Genomic DNA, 12,972 nt, shown 5'->3' on the forward strand with positions numbered 1-12,972 from the left:
ACTGAAATCTTCTTGCCATGAAAATAGCCTTGGTTGCTGACATGACATTAAATAAAAAGTACATGGAACCGAATAATGTAATAAAAAAATGTGCATGTTAGCCTGTTGAAAACCCAATTTATTTGCAGGAATAAATTGCACTTTGAAATGCATTTGAAATGTGATGCCTTTAAAAAGATTTCACAATATTATGATGCTTTTAATAAAGTAAATGCAGCCTTGGTTTACTTAAAAGAGACTTAAGTGACTCTAATGCAAAGTTCAGACTGCATGATTTTCAAAGTAGCCGTGTCACAGATGTTCACACTACATGACTATCTGGGCTAGCGTTCTCTCGGTGCTGTGTTTACACTGAAGGATGGATCAGCGACAGGGGGTTTCGCACTGCATGAATTTAAAATAGGAAGAATCGCAGACAACTTTGTCCAAACTACATCTCACAACCAAACAAACGTGAGAAGTGACATGGAAACAATGCGAGGTCACGTAGTATATCTTTCGTTATTATCTACATAATGAATAAGAAGGCTTTAGCTTTAGAAAATATACTTATTTTGCTCACCTGGGTTTGAAGAGAATTAGCAATTTCTCCTCAACCTTTTTTTAACGTTTCGACCCGGTTGTGATATCGCTCAGATGACACGTCAAACAGACAAGGTGCTCTTGCCAAATTTCCACTAGTTTCATTTCTTGGGTCTAAGTAAACTGAAAATGAGCGCTTTTGACTTCTCCCCCATCCTTCAGCTGGCCTGCAGATACCCACACTGCTGCTCTCTCATTGGCTATAGGTAATCGCCGATGTTATTTTCAATCGGAACACATTTCACACAGCAAGATTTGAATCGCCGACAGCTCCAGGTATTTAGCATGCCAAATACCTAATGGGTATTGGTGACTCATCAGCGATTCTCTCATATCGCATCTTTGATTCATGTTAACGAGCACCGATTTGCCTGTGATTTCAGGCATTTGTCGCCGATTTCTCAATCTGTTGGCAAGTCAAAATCGGGGCTAAAATCATGCAGTCTGAACTCTACATAAGATCTACAATATAATCTCAACAATGCATATATTTATATGGTGATGTATATTTTGAAATGATGATAAAATCCTCAGTTATTTACTGTAATCATTATTGACAAAGTGATGCTTTGTGCAGGTACTGGAGAAGGGGAGGTGGAAGAGGCAGAGAGACTATTGAAGCCCTTTCGACTGCGATATCCACGCGTATGTTTCTGCATATTGTTAATTTATATTTTTTTATAAATGAAACTAAATTACAGGAGTTTTACATGTTCTTCAAGATGGTTGGATTTAATTTTAGAACTACTACTCTTGTTTTTTTATTTTAAATGCCCACTAAAATGAGTTTTGTGGCAGTTAGTTCAAAACGTACCATTTTTATGGGTATAAATGTGAATATTTACAGTCTCTGTTTTAGAACTTAATTATTTTATATAAGAAAATCATTCGAGATTATTAGTTGATCATTTATTCGGGCAAATGCAGATGTTTGTTTAATAAAATGTAGAAAAAGAATCCATTTTCCTCCATTCCCAGCAAGCATTTTGTGTTTTTAAAAGATGTCTAATAGACATCTAAACATGGTCATCTTGGCTAAAACAAGGCTAAATTTGGCAGTGAAAATCTAATAGACATTTAAGAATAGGCCAAAACTAGACTTGTCATCAAATAAACTGAAATGAATGACTACACATATAAATCTGTCTATTTGATGACTAGTCTAGTTTTGGGCTATTTTTAGATGTCTATTAGATTTTCACTGACAGCCCAAGTTTAGCCTTGTTTTAGCAAAGCTGTCTACATTTAGGTGTCTATTAAACACAATTCTTAGCAAGCATTTTGTGTTTTTAAAAGATGTCTAATAGACATCTAAACATGGTCATCTTGGCTAAAACAAGGCTAAATTTGGCAGTGAAAATCTAATAGACGTTTAAGAATAGGCCAAAACTAGACTAGTCATCAAATAAACAGAAATGAATGAGTACACATATAAGGTCTGTCCATTTGACGACTAGTCTAGTTTAGGGCTATTCTTAGACATCTGTTAGATTTTCACTGACAGTCCAAGTTTAGCCTTGTTTAAGCCAAGCTGTCACCATTTAGATGTCTATTAGACGTCTATTAAAAAACAAAATTCCCAGCATTATTACCCCAAAACATTATTTGTTTTAAAAAGATGTCTAATCAATGTCTAAACATAGTCGTCTTGGCTAAAACAAGGCTAAATTTGGGCTGTCAGTGAAAATCTAATAGATGTCTAAGAATCGGCCAAAACTAGACTAGTCATCAAATAAGCAGAAATAAATGTCTACACAAATAATGTCTGTCTAATCTGTCTATTTGACGACTAGTCTAATTTTGTGCTATTCTTAGATGTCTATTAAATTTTCACTGACAGCCCAAGTTTAGCCAAGTTGTCTAAGTTTAGATGACTTTTAGATGTCAATTAAACACAAAATTGTTTGTTCCCACCTGCAACCAACTTCTTAAATCTCAAACAGAGAAAGCAATTGTGCAAGTCAAGCCATAACATGGGGTCTTCACTGGGTGTTTTCAAAGCTCATGTACTGATTATCTCTCCAGGGAGCGATTTTTCTCTTCTTTGCAGGACGAGCAGAAGAAATAAAGGGCAATATTGATGAGGTGAGAAAATGAGAGGAGAACATTTAACAGAACACATCCTTCATAAATGCTGAGATGTTAGTAGTTTATATATAAATAAAAAAAACTTCTGATGGGTTAAAAGTGAACATCTGAACTATGTTTCAAAGAGACCACCCAAAAATTAAACATTTGCTGTTTGTTTACTCATTCTCAAGCCATCCAATAGCTAGGTAATTTTTTTTTCTTGAGCTCAATGTTAAAGCAGCAGCTGAAACTGAAAAGTCTATGACTGCCAGCACATTGAAAATCATGTATACAGTATACAGTTGTCTTATAAAGCCAGTAGATAGGAAGCTTCTACTCATGATCACACTAATGTTGTAAATATTATTCAGTTTCTTGCAGAGAATGATCGTTTGGCTTCATTAAACCTTAGTGCATCATCAGATATCTTGGGTTTTCATTTATTTGATCTTTGTTTTATGTGACAGGGCCTGACCTTTAAGCTTATCCTCCTTAGAAAAATCATACAATTCAATGATAGAACACATCCTTGATCACTATCAGCTTCTCCTCTGTCAACTGATGTCACTTCCATTTTGAGTGACAGCCTTAAAGGTGTATTGCGCGCATGTTATGTTAAATTTAATGCAGATTTGACAAGACTGAGAGAAACATGGGGACAGTTGTAAAATAGGGTTTATTAGTAGAATTTATTTATGATTTCATGTTTTTAACCAATTTATGTGAATGAAAACAACTTACGCTCGCTATTACTGAAGTTTTTTTTTCTAAATGATAGTTTTTAGCATAACAAAACTATTAAAGCTATAGGTTCAATTGGGCTGAGGACAAGGGCAATGACAGGGTTTGTAAATTTTTAGTGTTTTTAATAAAGAAAAAAAATCTGAGAACCAGATGAATGTTCCTTTACAGAACAACTCACAGAAATAAACCATCAGTCCATTTTAGACATTTTTTTTGGGATGAAATACTTTTTTTTCACTGTATTTGTTTTTACTTCAAGGACAGATAATGAACGTTTTTGAGAGAATTTCCCTTATAGACTCTCAAAGTTCTGGTATTAATCTCAAAGGACCACCATTTCAGTAAAAATACACAATAAGTTACTGAGACATCAGTAAAAGGTCAATTGGATGGCCTGAGAGTGAAAAAATAAACTGCAAATTCTCATTTTTGAGTGAATTGTATATTAAAAATAAGAAAGGGGTGTAAAATTGTCCAGCAAATCTAAAGTTTTAATAGTAAGCAGTCAATTTAGAGAATGAGACATAATGTTTACTGATGTACATATGCACGTCCAGGCGGTGGCGCTGTTTGAGGACGGCTGTAAGGCCCAGCAGGCCTGGAAACAGTTTCATCACATGTGCTACTGGGAGTTGATGTGGTGCTTCACCTTTAAGAGATATTGGAAGATGGCCTACTTCTACGCAGACCTGCTCAGCCAGGAGAGCCGCTGGTCTAAGGTCAGCCACTGCTCTAATAAATCCATCCATATGGAAAACACTGAATTTCACATAGAAGAAAGTTAATGTAAAAAATGCAGGGGAAATCAAATTGTGGCCTTTCCTAAGGTTTTTGTATTTGCGAGTTTATATTGTGGTTACAATTTAGAATGTCATTTTGAAAGGGTTTGTTTGCTTGGTTTTGCCAAAATATTTTTATTATGTTGTTAAAATGACTTTCTTATACATGAAATATATTATACATTTTATCACCTCGAATCGGCCAATGCTTACATTATAACAGTGGACCGGAGGAAAGGGGGTGGGGGTTGTTGGTTGAGAAAATTCTAAAGCACTGCAGTGTTTGAGTGTTCTGTGTTTGTCTAAAATAATTAGTCCATCGAAATGTGTATATTCCATACAAGCTGAAGCTGATCGGATCGTTCTTGTCCCGTGACTCACAGTGTGCTCGCGGCATTCATTAAACTGAGTGCGTCTGGAAGGTGCGAGCGCATCACATGCTTGCTCGCTTAACCCGCAAACCTCCATTGAAAAAAAACTTGTGTGAACACTAGAAAAGACGCTATATGCGAACAGCCCCTAAAAGGCCACCGTCATTTGCGATCTCCAGCAGTTAATTTTCTTGCACAGACATGGTGGATTCACCTCATTTGTTGACAAATAGGTTGTGGATCTGTTTCTTGGTAGTTCTCAGGTCCTTCACTGGGCCTTTTCCCTTTAGCAAAGAAACTTTCCAAAGATGTCTGTTTCTTACTCATTTTGCTGCTTGTGGGTTAAATTTGGGCGCTCAAGTGACCGAGATGCAAGCGAGAGAATGCAGTCATTTTTCAAAACAAAATATTTTTTAAAATAAAAGATTGTTCAGACTCAAACTCATAAATAAAACCTAAATAATTAAAGATTTCTTGTGCAACTGGGTATCAATTGATTCACAGACCGGTACCGGTAGTTGAGGACCTCTGATTCAGAAGATCGAAAGATGTCAAATGTAATTTCACCCTTTTATTAAACTCATGGCATTCATACTCTCATTTAGTAAAAACAGAACAGCTCAACTTTTAAATGGACCTTTTTGAAAATTTTCACATTGGATCGCTTGTACAAATACAAATCGTATCCTAAAATAATCATTAATAAAGTTAGGAAAGGTTTACGCATGTTTATAGTGAGCTGTGTTCACTATAATCTTGCATTTGTGTGTAAATCGCATTTCTGCTGTTAAAACTAGCCGAGAGCTGTCAGCGCAATAGCCTAGTGGTTAGCGCGCTGCATGTGGTGCTGTAGCACTTCAGGGCATCCTGAGTTCGAATACCGGCTCAAGGACATTTCCCCACCCTACCTCTTTCTCTCTCTCTATCTCTTTCTCCCACTTTGCTTCCTGTCTGACTACTGTCCTATCTAAAAAGGCCAAAAATAAATCTTTAAAAAATAATAATAATAGCTAAGAGCTCCACCTGCTGTTGAAAACTAAACTAGAACCCAGTCTGCTGTTGAAAACTAACCTAGATCGCCATCTGCAGTTAAAAACTAGCCTAGAGCGCCATCTGCAGTTAAAAACTAGCCTAGAGCGCCGTCTGATTTTTAAAAACTAGCCTATTCAATTCAATTCACCTGTATTTGTATAGCGCTTTTACAATGTAGATTGTGTCAAAGCAGCTTCACATAAAAGGTCACAGTAAATAGGAACAGTGTAGTTCAGTTTGTAGTGTTTAAGTTCAGTTCAGTTTAGCTCAGTTCAGTGTGGTTTAAAAATCACTACTGAGAGTCCAAACACTGAAGAGCAAATCCAACGATGCGCAGCTCTACAGATCCCAAACCATGCAAGCCAGTGGCGACAGCGGAGAGGGAAAAAAAAACTTCACTAAATGGCGAAGTGAAGAAAAAGCCTAGAGAATCGTCTGATTTTAAAAACAAGCCTGCAACACCCTCTGCTGTTAAAAACTCGTCTAGAGTGCTGTCCGCTGTTAAAAACTAGTCTAGAGCACCGGCCGCTGTTTAAAAACTAGCCTAGAGCACCGGCTGCTGTTTAAAAACTAGCCTAGAGCACGGTCCGTTGTTAAAAAAAACTATCCTAGAGTACAGTCCGCTACTTAAAAAATAGCCTAGAGCGCCATCCACTGTTTAAAAAATAGCCTAGAGCGCCGTCTGCTATTTAAAAACTATACTACAGCTAACGCCCTCTGCTGTTAAAAACTAGCCTTCTGCCTTTGTAAAATGCCAGAATCTTTTTTGATTTTAAACAGTTTTTTTACCATAGCTTTCGCCATTAGTTAAATCAACTCATGCTTAAACGACTTTAAGATACTATAAAAACACTTAGATTAGATATAATTGAACACAGTGCTGGTAATTTATCAAAAATCATCATCTCAAACATCTTCTAATGCAAATCTAAAAGTTCTGTGACATGATCGTACTGTAAGTACAATATCCGCAATGCAGTGTGTCTAGTAGAAACACTAGAAGCAAAGTTTAATCTGTACAGATGCCAAGAGTTTTCTGTGTCGCACGTTTGAAATGGCCTCCACCCAGAAAGTAAACCAAGTGAGGGATTTTATAGGAGCTGGAAAAAACTCTGCAAACATTACATTTGGTTTCACGTTTTGCCCAGGTGTTTAAATAGTTTGTCATCTTAAAATGAACCAATATGCTTAGTATTATTATTATTATTATTATTATTATTAATATTATTATTATTATTATTATTATTATTATTATTATTATTATTATTATTATTATCATCATCAGAAAACCAATTTTATATATATATATACACATTTCAAGTATTTACATTTTGCACTGGTGGATCGTAATCAGGTTGTAAGTACTACTTTGAAATGCCAAATGAAAACACAGGTGCAACACATAACTAACAGAGAGTAGGCAATTAAATTAAAATTGCATTTAACCTCAAACAGGCTCAAATCGACTGATCAAAAGTATAGGACCACAGCTTTAAAATGTTTAATTCTGTGCAAAACTGGCTTTGCTGTAAGTTTCCTTCGGCCTCTAACACTCTAATGATCTCTAGATGGCAAAGGCAAAAAGGCTTTCTCTTTTTGAACGTGGCAGGATTGTTGAGCTGCACAAGCAAGGGCTCTCACAGCTCCTCATTGCTGCCGAAGTTGGACGCAGTGAGACAGTCATTTTAAATTTCTTAAAAGATCCTGAGCGTTATGGGACAAAAAAGTCAAGTGGTAGACCCAAAAAAATGTCACCTGCACTGAGCTGGAGGATCAGACAGGCTGTCCGAGAAGACACAGGCAGATCTTCCACCCAAATTAAGGCTCTTACTGATGCTGACTGCAGTCCAATAACAACAAGACAACATCTTCGAGAGAAGGGCTTAAAGAACAAAAAACGTCTTCAAAGGCCACAACTTTGCAAGGGAGCACCAAACATGGGACATTGAAAAGTGGAAGAAAGTCTTGTTCTCTGATGAAAAAAATGTAACCAGGATGGTCCTGATGGCTTTCAACACTACTGGCGCGACAAGGAGATTCCACAGGAGATGTTTTCTTCACAGCACATTGGTGGAGGCTCCATCATGATCTAAGGTGCTTTTCCTTCAATGGTAAGATTGAGCTTCAGGTTGTGAAGGGGCATCAAACAGCTGCTGGTAATGTAGACATGTTGCAGCGGTCATCCCTCTTGACTGGGGACCCTCGTCTGTGCAGTAATGACTTGATCACCCACGGTCTGGAACTGGCGCCCATTTTTGTAAACTTTACTTGCCATCCATCGCCAAATGTTCTCAATGGGATTTAAATCAGGGGAGCATGCAGGATGGTCTAAAAGAACAACGTTATTCTCCTGGAAGTAGCGTTTTGTCAGGCGTGCATTGTAAATTGCAGCATTGTCTTGCTCTCAGCTCTCATCCCATTGAGAACATTTGGGGATGGATGGCAAGGGAAGTTTACAAAAATGGGCGCCAGTTCAAGACCGTGGGTGACCTTCTTGAAGCCTTCTTAACCTCATAGAGCAACGTTACCACCAGCCTCCTGGAAACACTTGTATCAAGCATGCCGAAACGAGTGTTTGAAGTGATCAACAAGATTGGAGGCGTTACTCACTACTGAGTGCTTTTTAACACTTTTAGTTCTATTGTCTTGTTTTTTGGGCCTATGGTGCTAAACTTTTGATCAGCTGATTTGAGCCTATTGGAGTTTAAATGTTTTTTCAATAAATTGCCTATTCTCAGTTTTTTGGCTTTTGCACATGTCTTCTTTGGGTATTTTAAAGCAGTGCTTATAATCGGATTATGATCAACCCGTGCAAAATGTGAATAACTGTAATGTTTCCCCCGGTCTTAAGATTTTGTTCTGGAGTGTTTATATATATATATATATATATATATATATATATATATATATATATATATATATATATATATATATATATATATATATATATATATATATATATATATATATATATATATATATATATATATATATATATATATATATATATATATTTATTGTTCTCTAGAATTGTCATATGAAATTAATATTTCTTTACATTGGATTGATTTCTGTTATCTGTTTAGAATAATAATTGTATAATAATAATAATAATAATACTTACACTACTAATAATAATAATTGTATAATAATAATACTTACACTACTACTACTAATAATAATTGTATAATAATAATAATATTTATACTACTACTAATAATAAAAATTGTATTATAATAATACTTGCACTACTACTAATAATAATAATTGTTTATTTATATTATTCAGTATAGCAAGATATGTAAGAATAAACTATGTATGTATATATATATATATATATATATATATATATATATATATATATAATTGTATAATAATAATAATAATAATATTTTTACTACTACTAATAATAATAATAATTGTATAATAATAATAATAATAATATTTATACTACTACTAATAATAATAGTTGTATAATAATAATAATACTTATACTACTACTACTAATAATAATAATAATTGTATTTATATTATTCAGTATAGCAAGTTATGGAAGGATAAATAAATATGATTAAATAAATAAATATGAATAAATATAAATAAATAAATAAATAAATAAATATTTATTTATTTATTTATTTATATATATATATATATATATATATATATATATATATATATTTATTTATTTATTTATTTATTCATATTTATTTATTTATTTATTCATATTTATTTATTTAATCATATTTATTTATCCTTCCATAACTTGCTATACTGAATAATATAAATACAATTATTATTATTATTAGTAGTAGTAGTATAAGTATTATTATTATTATACAACTATTATTATTAGTAGTAGTATAATTTTTTGTTTGTTTGTTTGGGGGCCTGTCCCCCAGTAGAACTTTACGTCTAGCAACACCCCGTTTTACATTTATACACTTTCAGTCTTTTCTTATTTTAGTCGTATCACCCTGCAGCTCAAGACCAGTTACTCACTGAAGCTAAGCTGGGCTGAGCCTGGTCAGTACCTAGATGGGAGACTACATGGGAAAACTAGGTTTCTGTTTTAAGTGGTGTTATACAATAACTTGCCTAATTACCCTATCCTGCCTAGTTAACCTAATTAACCTATTTAAGCCTTTAAATGTCACTTAAAGTTGTATAGAATTGTCTTGAAAAATATCTAGTCAAATATTATGTACTGTCATCATGGCAAAGATGAAATAAATCAGTTATTAGAAATGAGTTATTAAAACTATTGTGTTTAGAATTGTGTTGAGAAAATCTCCCCGTTAAACAGAAATTGGGGGGAAAAATAAACAGGGGGGATAATTATTCTGACTTTTACTGTAAGTGTGAATATAATACTTAAATTACCAAAATTACCGCATTCACAAGGTCCAGAAAGCTGCGAATTTCTAATATCCGTAAAATCTACAGAACTAAAGGGTAAAATGACTAACTGATGAAATGTTGTCAGCAGTTAGTGAGCCAACAGTAGCGTTAGCCAATGATTCTTGCCTCAAAGCTAACTGACTTCCTCCTCAGAAACACCACGTAAAAGCATCCAGTGCAGGTGTAGATCTTGGAAATTGATTGAAAAGTTGAGAAGTCCTGCTACATTTGTTACAGCGCAGTGAACAAACTGCCGAGCGTAAGCTGTGTAAATTGGCTTTGTGGGCTGCAGTCTTTGCCAGGCTTTTGTTTGGACTGGTTGGTTCTGTTGCTAATTGTGATTACATACAGTGTGTCTGAGGATTATTGTGGGTTTTTCTCTCCATCTCTCAGGCCATGTACGTGTACATGAAGGCGGCTTATCTCAGCATGCTTCCAGACTCGGAATCGCGGCCGTTCGGGGATAATGAGGTCGATCTTTTTAGGTAAATATGCTCGCACTGCCAATTTCCCCAGAATCCTCGTCTGTCGGTGTATTAAGTCTTTGCATATGTGGGATCATTGGAGGCGCGTTAACAACATGATATGATCAGAACTCAGGGTAATAAGGTCTCTTTTTATTCCTGTCTCTCTTTTATAGACAGGTGCCAACATATAAACAGAAGATAGCAGGTAAATCTCCACCGACAGAGAAGTTTGCCATTCGTAAAGCTAGACGGTACAAAGCCAGCAATCCGGTCAGACTTCCTGTTCCTGTGCTTGTAAGAATCACATCACATATATCCAGTACACTTCTGTCTGTGTGTTGTTTTTGTCAGGCAATGTGTTTTGGTCATAAGGCAATGTTCATGCTTTATTTTGAAATGGGCAATGTGTGTTTCAGGAGATGATGTACATGTGGAACGGTTTCTCCATGATCAGTAAACAGCCTGAGCTCACAGAGGGTATGATGGAGACACTGTTAGAGGCAGAGCGCACCCTACGGGCCTCTCCAGGTAAATGCAACACACAGAAAAATGCACAAGATGGACAAAATAATCAATTAATAATCACCCTGTTTTCAATTATAGGTTTTAAGGACAAATATAACATATTTTCAATATTATTGATTTCTGAATATTGCATGGTCAATTATTATTCTGTTTTTTTAATGTTATTATAATAATATTAATAATATTATCATTATATTATACATATATAATTGTTAATAATAATAATGTTTATATAATAATAATAATAATAATAATAATAATACAAATATAAATGTTTTTACAATATTTTTACATTTGGATTTAATATGATTATAATAATAAAAAACAATAATGTAAATAATAATAATAGTGATACTGTTTTAATAATAATAATAATAATTAATAATAATGTTTTTACAATATTTTACATTTAGGTTTAGAATAATAATAATAATAATAACAATAATGTAAATAATAATAGTGATACTTTTTAATTATTATTAATAATAATAATGTTTTTACAACATTTACATTTAGGTTTAGTATAATATTAATAAAAATAATATTGTAAATTATATTAATAATAATGTTTTTATGATTATAAATAATAATAATATTAATAATAATAAAAATAATACAAATGTTTTTACAATATTTTTACATTTGGATTAAGTATAATAATAATAACAACATTGGAAATAATAATGATAATATTTTATTAAAATGTTTATTATTATTATTAATAATAAAAATAATAATAATAATAAAAACAATAATGTAAGTTATAAAACTGTTTTAATTATTATTATTATTGTTATTATTATTATTGTTATTAATAATTAAATAACAACAAAATAATATTAATAATAATAACAATAATAATAATAACTATAACAATAATATAAAAGTATTATTAATAATAAATGTTTTTACAATTTTTTTTGCAATTAGATTTAGTAATAATAATAATGATTATTATCATTATTATTATTAATGTTGTTATTAAATCCACATGTAAAATTTTATATTTAAAAAAGCTGTTTGATTATTTTTAAGTAAATTGTAATTACAGTATTATTGTAAATCAATGTATTTATAATTAATATAGAAATCATTCGCTTTTTTTCGATCGTTATTATGCTGTAAAATCACACTCTCAATTTTATTTAATTTAGAAATTTTACAATAGCAATAATTCATTCATTCATTCATTTTCCTTTGGCTTAGTCCCTTTATTAATCTGGGGTCGCCACAGCAGAATGAACCGCCAACTTATCCAGCATATGTTTTACGCAGCGGATGCCCTTCCAGCTGCAACCCATCACTAGAAATCACCTATACTCTCTCATACACACACATACACTACGGACAATTTAGCTTACCTAATTCACCTACCCGCTTGTTAAGTCGTGACGTATGGAATACTGTTTCTGGGTTCCGCGCTTGGACCTGGAAGCCGCTTCACGTGACGACACACTTAACAAGAGGATACAACACATGTCTTTGGACTATGGGGGAAACCGGAGCACCTGGAGAAACCCACGCCAACACAGGGAGAACATGCAAACTCCACACAAAAATGCCAACTGACCGAGTCGGGGCTCGAATCAGCGACCTTTTTGCTGTGGGGCAACAGGACTAACCACTGCGCCACCGTGTCACCCAAGTGTTTTTTACAATATTTTTACATTTGGATTTAGCATAATAAGAATAACAGTAAGAATAATAATAATAAAAACAATAATGTATAATAATAATAATGTTTTTACAATATTTTTTACATTTGGATTTTGTATAATAATAATGATAATGATAATTATGAACTCCAAATGTAAAAATATTATATTTAAAAAAGCTGTTTGAATATTGAAGTAAATTATATTTACAATATTATTGTAATTCTGTGTATTTATAATAGTTCTAGAAATCATTTGCGTTTTTTTCTATCATTATTATGCTGTAAAATCACATTCTCAATTTAATTTTATTTAGAAATTATACAATAGTAATAATGTTAGTCCT

General features: G+C 33.2%; 1 protein-coding gene across 3 annotated transcripts in view; it reads left to right on the top strand.

The window, feature by feature from the left end:
- zgc:158403 (tetratricopeptide repeat protein 39A) overlaps positions 1–12,972 on the top strand; it is a 52,910-nt gene that overhangs the window by 34,989 nt on the left and 4,949 nt on the right. For all 3 annotated transcript variants that reach the window (XM_056453176.1, XM_056453175.1, XM_056453177.1), the window contains 6 exons: positions 1,160–1,227; positions 2,608–2,667; positions 3,954–4,115; positions 10,373–10,464; positions 10,620–10,740; positions 10,863–10,974. In XM_056453176.1, coding sequence (XP_056309151.1) covers positions 1,160–1,227; positions 2,608–2,667; positions 3,954–4,115; positions 10,373–10,464; positions 10,620–10,740; positions 10,863–10,974 — 615 coding nt within the window. The remainder of the gene's footprint in view (positions 1–1,159; positions 1,228–2,607; positions 2,668–3,953; positions 4,116–10,372; positions 10,465–10,619; positions 10,741–10,862; positions 10,975–12,972) is intronic.

The sequence above is a fragment of the Danio aesculapii genome, chromosome 3, assembly GCF_903798145.1.
Source record: "Danio aesculapii chromosome 3, fDanAes4.1, whole genome shotgun sequence".
Taxonomy (NCBI): Eukaryota; Metazoa; Chordata; class Actinopteri; order Cypriniformes; family Danionidae; genus Danio; species Danio aesculapii.